This window comes from Musa acuminata, chromosome BXJ3-3 (assembly GCF_036884655.1).
Source record: "Musa acuminata AAA Group cultivar baxijiao chromosome BXJ3-3, Cavendish_Baxijiao_AAA, whole genome shotgun sequence".
Taxonomy (NCBI): domain Eukaryota; kingdom Viridiplantae; phylum Streptophyta; class Magnoliopsida; order Zingiberales; family Musaceae; genus Musa; species Musa acuminata.
Window position 1 is genome coordinate 33842852 of NC_088351.1, and position 15196 is coordinate 33858047.

The window sequence follows — 15196 nt, forward strand, 5'->3', positions numbered from 1 at the left end:
CAATTACAAGATTGTTATCACTAGTATCACTTCTCTTGTACACCTCTCGTATAAACTTTGAATAATTTTTCTCCTAACCCTCTCTAGAAATACTAAAGACCATCATCAACAACAACCAAAGTTTCTTACTTCTTCCTCTCACTAAAATATTGAGATTTAATATGTATTTATTACATAAGAACAAACTGTAATTCACTAAAGAGTTTCATATGTCTCTAATTTGAATATAATTAATATTAATAAAAATATTTACCAACCATTAAAAAAAAGTCATTGATCTTAACATCATCATTAGCTAATATGATTTTATTATTAAAAAAAGAGAGAATGCTTTTATATGAACATTAATACAAAAAACTATATGGAATTACATAAGCATGAAAATAAAATATAAATTTAAACATCATAATACTACTACTAATAATAATACCAGACTGACTTCATGTTCTTAGAGTGTTACAAAGGAAGTTAAGAATCTAAAGTTTTATTACATCCCTAGGAAATAGCTCATAAGGTTGCTAGTTTGGAATAATAAAGCATATTTTCTGATAGGATTGTTAGTGTTGGGACAGCCCACCATTGAATTTTAGCTAATGTAAATTTGATTTATTTCAAAATATATAGATTAAAAAAAGAAGATAATTGGCATATGAACATTAAATACAAAAAATACACAATCATATAAAATAACAATAATAATAATAATAATAATAATAATAATAATAATAATAATAATAATAACATGACTGCAAGGGTATACTTTGGAAAAAGAAAAATGAAGATATATTTTTGCAATATGTCATTATGCTTTGTGGCATCTCATCTGCTTAACAACGAATAATATAAACTCTTTAGAAGGGCGTATGTGAAAAAAAGCAATTTGAGATCGAAGGGTAAAATTGAAATTGTGTCCACGAAAATTTTCGTGCTAAGCCCGCCCCCAAACCATTTCAAATTTCTCCAAACTCTCTCTCCCTCCCCCCATTTTGACATCGACCGAGTTGGAGAAGGAAGAAAGGGAGCAAACCCGACCCTTCCCCACTCTCCCGGCCGGCTTGGAACCCTCAACCCCTCTCTAATTCATGTCGTCCCGAGTCCCCTGCAAGCCCCCTCTCCCGCCTCGGAGCCCCACGCGTGCCAAGGTCGTCTCTGCTCCGGCTCCCGCCTGGATGTAGGGTTCCTGAATGATTCCCCTTCTTTGGTTCTTGCAGAGAAAGGAGAATGTGGATGAGGCGTCCCTCGACAAGCGGCGTCGGGTCGTGGCGGGCAAGACGGGGGCGTCCCCTAACGACCGCGGGCGGCAGGTGCTCTCCGCCGTCAACGCCGGCCCTGATCCTGTCGGGAACCGTGATCAAGTCGCCCCTGCTGAAGGGTCCGACGGCGGTAACGTCGCCGCGATTGAGTTCGAGTCGAGGGAGGATGTGGAGAGGCTGCTGGGTGAGAAGATGAAGGGGAAGAACAAGAATGATTATAAGGTGAACGACCTAGTCTTGACTCACTGGGGACCAATTTTATGTTCTCAATTACATGGAGCTTTTGTGCTTATTGTTTGGGACGTGTTTCATTGATTTGCAGGGGAAAAGTGAGCAGATGATGGAGTACATTAAAAAGCTTAGGGTTTGCATTAGATGGTACATGGATCTTGAAGATAAGTACTTGGCTGAGCAGGAAAATCTCAGAAATTTGATGGCAGCTGAAGAGAACAGACACAGTGATATTGGTAATTTCTTTGTTTTGCTGTTTACATGGGTAAAAAAGAACTGACATCATTGATGTAACCGAGAATTATGGTCATTAGGATCAAACATGTATGGGCTTTGTCTTTAGATTGACTGAAAAATTTGCTTCTCGGTTGAAATGTTTGAGCGATTACGCTGTTTCCAGCTCAAGAATTGGGACTATCTTGTCTGCAGAGAACCAGATGAGGGCAAAAGTAACTGAGCTGGAGGCAACAATCGAGGAGTTAAAGAGAGAGTGTGAATCATTGCAGGAGAGATTTAAAAAGGAAGCAGCAGATAAACTGGTGGGAGCTTTTGGAAGTATAATCCTAATATTTGATTATTGCCCGTTTGCCTGATTGGATCTTCTGAAACAATGCAGGCTGCCATTAAAACTTATGAGGATGAAAGCGATGCGCGAATTGCTATTGAAAGTTCACGTGCAGCTCTGTCTCAAGACCTTGAAAGAGTCAGCCAAGAGACTGGTCGGCTTAATGATCAGGTAGTTAATCACTCAAGTTGGACCTGCAATACTTTTTCATGAAGATCCGTTTTAACAATTATTGTTTCCATGCCAGTTAAAAATTGTCCAAGACAACAATAAGAGATTGCAGGAATACAATGCCAGTTTGCAGCTGTACAACAGCAATCTTCAAGCTGATGCTTTGCAAAATGGTGAGACCATCTCAAGGTTGCAGAATGAGAAGAGTGCTATAATGGAAAACTTATCTGGTCTAAGGGATCACATAAATTCACTCAAAAGTCAGTTGGATTCTTCTAGGGTGAGTCTTATTATTGTTTTCTTGTTTTGTCATGCATTTGATGTGGAATTTTATATTTGTGGTTCAATTGAATTTAGGTGTTTGTTTGCTTGGTTGTATCATACTGTTGGCTGCTACCTCATGCTTGCATGCATGTGTGCATGTGTGTGTGTCCTTTGGAATACGTATGGGTTCTCTTTCAAGTCAATTCTCAATCTAGTCGTTTTATGGGCGAAGCATGATGCACCATATTTGATTAAAAATTTCATTTTAATGTTTTACTTCAACACATACTCATCATGTAGGCATGTTGTTATGGCAGAAGGGATTATTTATTTTTTCTTCAATTGCAAATCCTTTGCAGTGGACCAGCCTTAAAGATCAAAGATTATACAGAATATATGAAAGTAGCTATTTGTTTTTTAGTATGTGCCTTCATGTGTATCAGCCTTTATACGGTTGACATGCATTATATAGTCCTATTAATTTCACTAGTAGTTGGGTTGCTTTGTTATTATTATTTTTTTCTGAAATGAAGCCAAAAAAATAATCTTAGTTTTGTTTTTTTGGTTTACAAGTTTTTATGTTGTTTATTTAGTCAATTTTTAATAAAATAAAGTTACTTTTGGTTTTTGTCTCCCATTTATTTGCTATTTCATCGAGCTTTCTTATGCAATGTAATATGAATGATCCAACTTAATGAGAACTGTTTCATTAACATTTTAGGCCTAGGATCATGTGGTCCAAAATGCTTAATTTAATTGGCTTATAAGTTTAAATGGCTTGATAGGTCTAGTGTCATCGAGTATTATCTAAATCGAGGTGTTATATTTCTCCAATTAAGACTTGATGTCTTGGTCTGAATCAAACACTAGTCTGGTGCACTTCATGCTGTGATATATCATGTCATATCCACATGTATGCCTTTCTCACTAATATCTCTCACCATGCTCAATAGTCTATTATTGATATCACTTGTCATGATCCATGATGATTGGATAACTGATATCTAAACTTGATAAGCAAGAACCACATGACTTAAATGTTTAAGTCCAAATTAATTATTGTAGACCCACACCAATCCTATAAACAAATGAATCAGTCTCTCATATCTGATCTGAGACTAAACTGGGGTATCACCGCAATACTTGTGCTTTATTATAATATTAATCGATTCCAATTTCTTCAATTTGAATGATCTATTGTAACTTAATGTCTTACCCACATATCAAACTCATCATTTTTAACATTAAATTTTCATTAGCCGCAGGATCCTAATATGATCTTTGCTACATCTTAGAGAGGCCTACTAGAGTGCTATGCTAACATTTTTTTTCCTTAATTCCATGAGGTGAACACACACTAGATGTCTTAAATACTTGAAATTGAGATACACAATGCCACCTCTTTGGTAGAGACGCTGACCCGTGGGACACTATGGGTTTGATCTGCCTTGGTTGCAATTTATCCATTTTGCTGGATAAACATCCAGCTGTTCTTGGGTCTAGGGTTTTTCTCGTGAGAAAATAGTATTAATTAGAATTTAGAAACTTGATTACATAGATTTTTTTCACCCAACTTATTTGACAAGCTTGAGTATTTTGCATATTTTTCTCTTAGTGCCATCTCTCCTTACATGACACAGTTACTTGGTTGTTGTGCCAGTCTTCTCAACAAGTGGCAGTTAAACAGAAAGAGGATTTAATGAAAGAAATAAGTTGCCTGAGAAGTGAATTGCAGCAAGTAAGGGATGATCGTGAGCATTCACTAGAACAAGTCCAGAGTTTGACTCAAGAAGTTGCTAAGTTTAAAGAAATTACTGGGAAGTCCTCGAAAGATTTGGATATGATAACTACAAAAACAATTGCACTAGAGGTTTGTTTGCACCTTAGCCATAATAAATCTTTTGTTACTTGTGTACAACACTTATTTTGTTCATAACGATATGTAGGAGACCTGTGCTTCCCAAAGGGATCAAATACGGCTATTGCAGCACCAGCTTGCTGCTTCAAATGAGAAATTGAAGGTTGGTAGTAGTCACTCATTCAGTCATCTGGCTTATGCCTTTCTTTGACATTGTTTTAGTGCATTTCTGTTTGAAAAAGGGAGTAGTTCTTTTCTACACAAAATTTGTTTCTCTTCACTCTGTAATGCTGCAAATATCCAGTCTTGACTTTTTTTTAATTATTTTTTTGTAGCAAGCTGATATGACAGCCACTGAAACAATGTCTGAATATGAAGAACAAAAGAAAACTGTAAATGACTTGCAAAATCGTCTTGTGGAAGCTGAGTTTCAAATTCTGGAAGCCGAGAAATTGCGAAAAAAACTGCATAATACTATACTGGTACTTTTAGTTTTCTTATATCGAATTTGCTAAGTGTTTTGGATGCTAAGACTATATGCTGTTGCAGGAACTTAAGGGAAATATTCGAGTCTTCTGTAGAGTTCGCCCAGTTTTACCTGACAATGATTCTAGTGGCACAGATGGAGCCGTGGTTTCTTATCCAACCTCAATGGAAACTGCAGGCCGGGGCATCGACTTGATGCATAGTAGTATGGATATGTTTCTGTATCAGTCTTTTAAGATACTATATTTAGATTATGCCTGTTGTTTTATAGCTATTTCTAGTGTCATGAGACACTGACCATGTCAATTATCTTGTTAGCAGCTCAGAAATACTCTTTCACTTTTGATAAAGTATTCAATCATGAAGCTTCACAAGAAGATGTGTTTTTTGAAATCTCACAGCTGGTGCAGAGTGCACTCGATGGGTACAAGGTGGTTTAACGAATCATTTGATCTTGTTTTTTTTATGTTCATAACTGAAAATGACACCTTTTCTTGCTGCATCACCCCCAATTCAGTGTTGTCAAGAGTAATCTTTTGCTCTCTATTAATTGTCTGTTGACATACTGTTTAACTAAACTTTCTTTGTATTCTGTTTCAATTATTTGGCTAGCTAATGCTTGTAAGAATTAAATCACCTAACTCTTGTGAGTTTATTGTATGTTTGGGACAGGTATTATTAGATCTTGCCATTTTTTTGGGTTGTTCGTTTATCTAAAAATACTTACTATCACAAATGGCAGGTTTGCATTTTTGCTTATGGGCAAACTGGTTCTGGTAAAACATTCACTATGATGGGGAACCCAGAAATTCAAGAACAGAAAGGGCTTATACCCCGTTCTTTGGAGCAGGTGTTTGAAACTAGCCAATCATTACAATGTCAAGGTTGGAAGTACAAAATGCAGGTAAACTTCTGTTCTTAATAGTTTGCCTTATCATATAACATTCGGTTTGCTTATTCCCCATCCATTTTTGCAGGCTTCCATGCTGGAGATTTACAATGAGGCAATTCGTGACTTGTTATCACCAGGTCGGCCAAGCAGCCTAGAGGCAAATGCTGCTGTTAACAAACAATATTCAATCAAACATGATTCTGGTGGAAATACAATTGTATCTGACCTTACCATCGTAGATGTATGCAGTATCAAGGAGGTGTCTTTTCTCCTACAACAGGCTGCACAGAGCAGGTAACCATTAGTCATTTTTCTGTCCAGTTTTTTTTTTCAGCAGTGATTTAATGGACTCGATAGCTTAGACTTTTTTCAATATTATTTGGTGAATATCTGCACAGAACTATTTACTGTTCGTATTAGGCTTGATCTTTTCACACAAGATATACTTGTCCGGAGTAGCTAGATCGAAGTACTTTGTATCAGTCATGAAAAGAAACTTTCTTAGCTTTGGAAGTAGCGGTGAATCTCATATTGTCTAGCAAATCTGAGGATAACTAACTTTGAACATTGGAGGTTAACCAATCTCTATGTGGTGTTAGTTTTTGGTTTATAATTAAATGCAAACGTATTTTAAGCTACAAAATAAAGACTGCTGCATCAAACTTTATCAACCATATCAGAACTATCAAAGAAAAGTGATACTGGAAGCATGGGATTAGCAGTCTTCCTTATTGGCTTGTGTTCACTTACATCAATATGGATCTATATCTGTTTTGTCTTATCTATTTCAATGAAATAATTTTCCGGCATACTAATAGACTGTTGAATTCCTTGGCCAGATCTGTGGGTAGGACACACATGAACGAACAGTCCTCGAGAAGTCATTTTGTCTTCACCTTGCGTATATTTGGTGTCAATGAGGTGATCAACCGATTGATCTTAATATTGTTGAATCTGTTTTGCCATCCGACATAAATTCTTGTGATTTCATTCCAGAGCACAGAACAACAGGTTCAAGGTGTCCTAAACTTAATAGATCTCGCTGGAAGCGAGCGCCTAGCAAGAAGTGGTGCCACCGGAGATCGCCTAAAAGAAACACAGGTAGTATTACTCCAATTAAACAATGGTGTGTGATTTGTGAAACTGTTCATTGAATTGCTTTTCCCCACTTTTAACGTAGGCAATCAATAAAAGTTTATCTGCCTTGAGTGATGTAATCGCTGCGATCGCGAAGAAAGAAGACCATGTGCCATTTAGGAACTCCAAGCTAACGTATCTTCTGCAGGTATGCAATGTTCCTCCGGGTCTGCATGTCCTTATTACAAACCTTTCCATCTTTTATGCCTGTTAACTATCAAATTGCTTTCTGTGTAATATAGCCTTGTCTTGGTGGAGACTCGAAGACACTAATGTTCGTCAATATCTCGCCGGAATCATCCTCAGCCGGGGAGTCCATCTGCTCACTTCGTTTCGCCGCCAGGGTTAACTCATGCGAAATTGGCATTCCCCGACGACAGACCCAGTCGCGGCCTCTTTTGGATTCTCGATTGAGCTACGGCTGAGGCCTGTGATCGTCTTCGATAACCCCTCATTATCGTGATTATTTAATGATCAATACGGATCTGACATTGTCACTGTAAGTCTGTACACTAAGGGATTGCAATTGATCATCTGGTGTGGGTTGGGTTTGTAGCATGTGAAGTTGAGGTTGTACGCAGATTGGAGTGTCTACGTGTGTTTGCTAACAACGACTATTAACTCGAGATATTGTTTTCAACCATGTTTTGGTCTACAAGATTGACTATTATTGTTCTGTTGAAGTCATCTTATATGGCCCAAAAGTAGAAAGAATTGTTATAGGATGTCAGCAATTGTTCCCACATTTGATGGTCGTTTGGTTTATAACTCTACATGATGGAATCGTAGATGGCAATTATTGCTGTATTCTTTGTAATCATGATGTCATTCATTCTGTCAACGTCATCTTTTTGCCCAAAAGTAGAAAGATTTGTCATAAAGCAAGTGAATGGCAAAAGATTTTCAGATCAATTTTTTGATTTTTTTAGAATTATTTTTCAAAAGCTGTTCGTAGTATTTTTTTTGGGTCCAAATCCAAAAGATTTTCCTGTTATTATATAAAATTTTCTGTCCAAATCCAAAAAAAGCTGTATATATATTTTTTAAATTCTATATAATATTTTTGTTTCAAAAATACTGTGACATCAAAAACATTATATAATTTTAAAAAATATATTGTTGCATTATATTTTTGAAAAAAATATTATATAGTGTTTTTAGAATACTATACAATGTTTTGTGGATAAAAACCAATCCACAAATACTATTAAAGTTAATGGAAAAAAAATTAGATTTAGGAAAAAATGGCAACATTTTTAATAAGTATTTTAGAATATTAAAAATAGGATATAATGATTTAAATATTTTAAAAAGCTGTATCATCCCGAAAAATTAAAAAAAATTATTTTTCTGCACAATCTACAATTATTATCTCATTTGGTAATATTTATTTGCCACCACGAAAAAAAAGTCGATTCCATTTGGTTGATTATTCCAAGGCATGTGGTGGGCGGTGGGCCCAGAAATCCTATTGGATAGGGTTCCGCGCAACTCCGTCGGCCACGTAATCCCCCACCCAATCCTCGCTCTAAACGAGCCCTAAATAAAGAAAACAGCCTGTTTTTTACGTTCTTCTCAGACCACAAGACGACGACGAAGTAAAGGGGCCGCGAATAATTGGCCCGACGGCGGATCGATATCGAAATTCTCCCACGGCTCCCGGCCGGAGAAGTTTAGGTTGCCGGCGACGGTTTGGAGAATGGGCTCCACCGAAAACCCTAATTGGTTCTTGGATTGCTCCTTGATCGATGACATCCCCGATGCCGGGGCCGATTTCGGTTGGAACCCTCAGGGCTTCGACCCAGCCTCCAGTGTCAGGTAATTTGAAGCGGATTCTAGGGATTCTTTTTGTCCACCCGTTGCTCGATCTCTTCGCGTGTTGGGTCCCCTCCTTTTTAGCTTCGAAAAATCTGAAATTTCTTTTTCTTGTTTGGTCGAATGGGGATTTCTTTAATTTAGTGCTTGATGCTGCTGCTGAGGCGTCCTGACTCTACTTCGAATGGTCATTCTTGATCCTTTATAGTAGTTTGTCTCTGTTAGTTGCATGTTTTCGGATTATAGACTCACTCGTGCATAAATTGTGAATAATTTGGACATATGTATTATGAGAACCATTTAGGTTTTGTGGGGAAATCATTTGTAGTTGCTTGCTAGAATTTATTGTGGTCTGAAAGGAGACTAATCAATTTACCAAACGATCATGCATGGTCTGAGCTGCTTCATCATTCAGATCGATCTTTCACTGTGTTTTTACTTGATTGCAAACAAATTTGTTGGTATGGTACTGGTCAGAACCTAGGTTTCTTACTGTGGTCTAGGATAATACGCTGTTCTAGAACCTTTTTGTTTGTCCTTGTCATCTAAATATGCTGGTGCTAAGCAAGATGTGTTTTGGTAGTAATGATATCAATTTGCAGTGTACTTGTTATTATGTAAGGCGTAGTGGACTGACCATAATATTTGATCTTTAATGGTGTAGGATGAGGTAATTTATCCATTGAAAATTCTTTCTTGGTGCTTTTCATGAGTTCCAAATTTATGTTAGTATGGTTAGAGAAAAGATTTCCTATTTGTGATTATGTGCTGCGATTTTTCTCACTATAATTCTTTTCCTCCATTTTATGTTCCTAACTAGGATCAAGGGAGTGACCATGGTATGTCTAAACGAATATGATTGTCCTAGTATATACTATAGCACACTGAAGAGGAGTTTTGGACATGATTAAAAATCTCAAATGTAATTTCAATCCAACTGATAACTTCCCTCTGATGATGATGATGAAAATAAAATTTTTGTATGAACGGAAAGTCCTTGCATGAAAACTCATATTGGAACTCCAAAGCACATATTTAGTCAGAATAATTATATATTCATCTGGAGAAAAGAATAAACATGGCATTTAATCAAACAGAGATGAGTGTTGGTTTTACATCTTTAATTGTCGATCCAATTGGAATCCAACCCACACGGTTAAGGCTCAGTATCTGGTGACATCGAGCAAAGATATACTCTCAATCTTTTGAAGCTGTGATCCATGCCAAACCTGGCTTGGATTCTATTTTCTGTTTAATAGACAGCGGCTAGGTGTTGGAGAGTGTCAAGCTTAACTATGTGAAAACTTTATATGATTCTATGGTAACATAGCTTAATTATCAAAAACAAAGTCTTTAATTGGATGACAATCTTATTCCTTGGGGCAAATATTTTTTGCAAAACTAAAAATAGAATAATATTGTTAATAATCTTAAATAACAAATGGTCAAATTTGTTTATTTTTTGTTTCACCTTTCATCTCAGACTAAATTGTACCAAGATTTTTTGTTTCTGTTGGTACATAATTATCTAAAGCTCAAGATCTGATAGCAGGAGACATATTGGAAAGAAGCAGTTCATGTTCTAAGGTTAAGTTTGCCGAGTGGTCTTCCATTGGTTGTTTGAAACACATTTATCTTTGCATATCCTTACTGAGGCATTGTTGGTGAATTTCTTCTTCTTAATTATTTTGACATCCTGCTTTGATCTCTTTTCTTAGACATATTTGTAGCAGTTAACTATGTTCTTGGCATGGAGTTCCTTGAGGCTTCAATTGGGTGCTCCATTCATGAATCTTGAAATATCAAAACCCTTTTAGGGATCTGCAATCTGTATAGTATGTCATTTCTCAGCATTGGAATGTTATTGAAAAACTTAGTTTACATCACTTGCAACAAAAGAAATAAGGTATACTTTTAATCTTTGGAAGCTCTGACCTATGCCAAAGCTTACTCGTATCTCTGTTTCTGATTAATAGAAAGCGACTAAGTGTTGGAGAGCGACAAGCTTAACTATGTGAAATCTTTATATGAGTTTATGGTGACATAGCACAGCCTTCAAGAAGGAAGTTTTCAATTGGATGGTTATCTTATTCCTTGGGGCAAATATTCTTGCAGAATTATCTACAATGAGTTATGTTGATGCATCGGCTAAAGTGTGGACAAAATGGTCTATCTTGCCTCGTAGTAATGTTAATTTTCTTAAATAAACAAAAGGTCAAAATTTTTTGTTTTCCCTTCAGCTTTCATCCCAGACTAAACTGTACCACTTTTTGGGTTTTATTCAGACATAGTTATCTAAAGCTCAAGATATGGCAGTAGGTGACATATTGGAAATAATCAGTTCATGTTCTAAGGTTAAGTTTATCAAGTGGTCTTCTAGTGGTTATTTGAAACACCTTTTATGTTTGCGTATCCCTACTGAAATATTGTTGGAGAACTCTTTTTTCTTTAATATTTTGACTTCTTGTTTTGATATCTTTTCTTTTTCATATTTGTTGTGATTAACTACATTCTTGGCATGGAGATCCTTGTGGCTTCAATTGGGTGCAAAATGCATTTAGACAACTGTCTAAATACATTTATATCACGATGAGTGAATGGGGAGGATGACCAATATTTTGGGATGAAACTAATGTCAAAATTTCCATTGTTCTATTCAAGAAAAAGAAAACCTCTCTGATGTTGAGAAAGAACCATCAAAATCTCTGATTTTCCCACACCATATGAACAGCTCATCTCTTCCATATTTTTGTGACCTTTTTCCACTTTTCCTGGTCCCTGTAATGTGATCCTACATCCATTATGCAATAAATGAATTCTTTCATCTTAAAGGCCAATCCATCTAGCATCTGATTCAGCATTCAGGCATGATGATTCTTTTTTGATGTTTGGATATTATTTGCTTTTTATTAGGATAACTGACTTGTTGGTGTGGTTCTTTTATCAGTGATTTATATGATGATTCCTTAGGTTCATACTTTTTATTAATGCATTGATCAAGGGCAAAAATCTGCTAAATCATTTAATCATGGCTTTGATTTTATGACCGAAGATTAATTTGGTCACTTCTTCTAAATCATTTAATTTGATCCAAACATTATTTAGGACATTTAAAAGTTTTGCAATATGATAACCTTCTCATTCTTTATGCTAAAACCCATATGACAAACATTTGCGTTTGCTATTACATGCCTATGATGTGTGTTAATATGTACCAGCTATTATCTCGGACTGAAATTTGCATTTGTACTGATTTTCATTGTTTTGCCTAGCTTCGTTAGATATATTTTTCTTTTAATTATGTTGTATCTTCTTCTTTATGTTATCCTTTTTTTTTTCACAGCTTCTTACATGAATCTTTCTTTTGCCAGTGTGGAAATTGATAGCTCCTTTGTAAATTCTGATGGTCTGAAAGAACCAGGCTCTGCAAAGCGGTTTGAGTCCTTGTGCTTAAAGATCAAGATTTAGGATCCTTATAGTATTACTTTATATACAGAATTGTGTGTCACTTTTGTAAGTTTGAATCATTCATGGGTTGCAGTTCCAGAGCAGAATCCTGCAGTAAACCAGCCTCCAAAGCCTGTAGGGAGAAGATGAGAAGGGAAAGGTTAAATGATAGGTAAATTTTCCTTATTTGTACATGCTTAGTACTTATATTATGTTTTATCCTCCTTCATAGTTTCAATCTTTTGTAATGAAAGGTTCTTGGAACTGAACTCTCTTCTTGATCCTGGGAACCCACCAAAGATGGACAAGGCAGCTATTTTAAGTGATGCTGCTCGTTTGGTGACTCAACTGCGCAATGAAGCACAGAAGCTAAAAGAATCAAATGAAAGTCTCCAGGAGAAAATAAAAGAATTGAAGGTATGTCTTTCTTTCATTTTACACTTAGCTCTATGCTTGTGTGTGCTGTCAATACTAAGATATCTGTACCTGTAGATTGTGAAATCTAATTAGTATTCAACTATAGTTTGTTAGTTGCCTCTTTCTTTTCTTTTCACTTAAATTCCTTAATTTCAACAAGGTTGAGATGAGTGTATATCCAAATTCTTTGGATGATATGCTGTTGATATTTACGAATGGGATCTAGTGTATGAAGTTCCCACCAACCCACCAATGTGGACAAGAAAGAATAAAATGCTCAAGAAAGAAGAAAGACCATAGCTGTTTTTAATAACATACGCGGTTTCAATGGTAAAGAAAAAGTGAAGAAAAGAAGTTTTCGACTTCCAACGTGTAACATGGTATGGTCTTCTTAAGATTAACATATTAGTGGATTCACTACAAAATCTTAATAAAAAAAGGAGTCTTGCATGAAATTACCCGTCACAATTTTCTCCAGTAGAAATATTCTTTCTAAAATGTGTTTTCTTAGAACAAAAGGCTACATCTTCTAGTTAACTCCATTGCCATCTCATTAATGGGAGTGTGCTGCTCTGCAGGCTGAGAAGAATGAGCTTCGTGATGAGAAGCAGAAGCTAAAGGCCGAGAGGGGGAGTCTGGAGCAGCAAGTAAAGCTCTTGAATGCCAGATCAAGCTATGTGCCTCAGCCACCTTTAGTACCAACCCCTTATGGAGCCCAAGGGCAAGCTGCCGGACACAAGCTCATGGTCCCGATCATCGGCTTCCCCGGGTTCCCGATGTGGCAATATATGCCGCCTTCTGATGTCGATACATCACAGGATGCAGATAAATGTTCACCTGTTGCTTAAGCAACCGGGAGATCAAGCTGAGTGGCTTATTGTAGCTGATGCTATATGAGTTATATTTGGTTTCATGTTGAATCATTGATGTGGAGGCTTATCTGATTTGGAGACTTTTTTTTGCCAGAACACAATTCTATTTGTCATTGATGTGCTACCTATATCTTGTCTTGATTCCCCATTCTAATGTGGAAAAAAGATTGTGAAACTTCCTTGATGCATTTTGGGATTATACTTAAGCTGCTGATGTTTTTGTTTGATCTGTGATTGTTTTGTATGCATCTACACAAGTCAAACTGCTGAGTTCTTTTTTCATTGTCTACTTTGAAGTCATTACAATGAATCATGTTCTTCACTTTAATGAATGCTATTTGATCTTTTCATTATTTTTGACAAAAAATAATGACAAATAACTCTTTAGATTACTCTTGATTTTTCTATCAAATAAATATTAGAAGAGTACGAAGCTCATCATGCAATGATGTGCGCTTGTTTTGATGCGTCAACATATATATATGCGAAGAACGTGCCATGAACATGCAACCCTACATCGAGGATATGAGTTGGGCAATTCATATCCATGTGATGAGCATATTTATATTTCAATCCACGAGGTGTTATCATGCTTGTAGTAATATGCTGACACTAAGCTTTGAGTTGACTTAAGAGTTGGTCAGCTCATGGGAAGAAAGCTAACTCTACAAGTCTGATTCCAATTCAAAGAAAAGAGAAGCCAACCTGTAATCTGTGAATACGTTTCATCCCGAGATCAGAACAAATGTAGAAAGTAATCAAATGAATCCAAAACCAGTATAATGGCGTCTATTTCTCTCTCTCCATCTTTCTCCACAGAGCTCAAAGCGCCGCCGCCACCACCACCATCGCCATCATCATCGAGATCCCGATCCCGAGATCTGCAGCAACCTTGGCATGCACGCAGGCCCCGCCCGCCGCTCCCATCGGAGCCGGCGGCGAAAGAGACAAGGGCGGAAACGGCAGCGACGGCGGATCGGCGGGTCCGTCGGGCGGGAAGTCCGGTAGCGGGGAGGGCGGCGGCGAGCCCGACGAAGCTACGCGGACGACCATCTTCATCCCGCTCCTGCAGTGCCCCGCCGTCCCGCAGATGAAGTACCGCGTCCCTGCGGCCTTCAGCGCGACGGTGGTGTTCCCGCTTTTGTCCGACGATATCGGATTGCTTGGCGTCCCGCACGAGCCGTAGGCGACGCTCGTCACCTCCAACACGTCGTGGCTCGATCCATACAGGAAGGCTGCATGCCAAGAAGAAGAACACAGGCGAAGTTATTGCAGTTGCAATGCACGTACTGCATTTACTTATACGTGATATCTTTCTTCATATATATATGAATATAATGAATGTAACGCATGGTGAACTGACACCTTACAAAGAAGAGGAGATGGAGAACAAGAAAAGATGAAGAGAAAGGGAAACAGAAGAGGACTTACTCAATGTATCACCAGGGTAGAATGTCTTGGTTGAAGCCCAAAGAGTGTAGTTAGTGCGTAGATCCCATCCACCTGTTAGACCTCCTACAACATAGTTCCTCCCCCTTGCAAATCCAGCCATTGCTGCCATTATGGCAACAGCCATTAGAGCCCTCAGCATGGCTCCCCAGAGAGAGAGAGAGAGAGAGAGAGAATGTGTTGGTGTGTGGAAGATGGGAAAGCATGTAGATCTTATACACACGGATGGAGGTAGGAATGATTCCTGACAGATTGGCAATGCCCCCAAAATAAAACACAGTAGCGAAGACTTTTGAGTTCTCACTCCACGAAACAAAATATTAAGTACTTGATTGAGAT

The 15196-nt window shown here is 37.4% G+C and overlaps 3 protein-coding genes across 5 annotated transcripts; 2 read left to right on the forward strand and 1 right to left on the reverse strand.

Moving 5' to 3' along the window:
• The first annotated feature begins 997 nt into the window (after positions 1-997).
• LOC135633452 (kinesin-like protein KIN-14N) lies at positions 998-7524 on the forward strand. 3 transcript variants are annotated; one of them, XM_065142907.1, is made up of 17 exons: positions 998-1142; positions 1212-1475; positions 1576-1720; positions 1914-2023; positions 2101-2220; positions 2297-2500; positions 4145-4354; positions 4431-4505; positions 4678-4824; positions 4892-5033; positions 5147-5259; positions 5571-5732; positions 5806-6014; positions 6560-6641; positions 6717-6821; positions 6901-7005; positions 7100-7524. In XM_065142907.1, exons 1-17 carry the CDS (start codon positions 1083-1085, stop codon positions 7280-7282), a joined length of 2436 nt encoding a protein of 811 aa, XP_064998979.1. In that variant the 5' UTR covers positions 998-1082; the 3' UTR covers positions 7283-7524. The 3 variants fall into 3 exon arrangements, with proteins under 3 accessions (XP_064998979.1, XP_064998977.1, XP_064998978.1); XM_065142905.1 differs by having other exon boundaries at positions 1007-1145; XM_065142906.1 differs by having other exon boundaries at positions 1008-1145; positions 5150-5259.
• Positions 7525-8423: 899 nt separating this feature from the next.
• On the forward strand, positions 8424-13596 carry LOC135634272 (transcription factor ILR3-like). Its single transcript, XM_065144631.1, has 5 exons — positions 8424-8675; positions 12044-12106; positions 12214-12291; positions 12374-12536; positions 13115-13596. Exons 1-5 carry the CDS (start codon positions 8557-8559, stop codon positions 13382-13384), a joined length of 693 nt encoding a protein of 230 aa, XP_065000703.1. The 5' UTR covers positions 8424-8556; the 3' UTR covers positions 13385-13596.
• A 311-nt stretch (positions 13597-13907) lies between these two features.
• LOC103979565 (mavicyanin-like) lies at positions 13908-15028 on the reverse strand. The gene is made up of 2 exons (XM_065141745.1): positions 14840-15028; positions 13908-14643 (listed from the first exon to the last, which is right to left on the reverse strand). Exons 1-2 carry the CDS (start codon positions 14997-14999, stop codon positions 14231-14233), a joined length of 573 nt encoding a protein of 190 aa, XP_064997817.1. The 5' UTR covers positions 15000-15028; the 3' UTR covers positions 13908-14230.
• Positions 15029-15196: the final 168 nt, after the last annotated feature.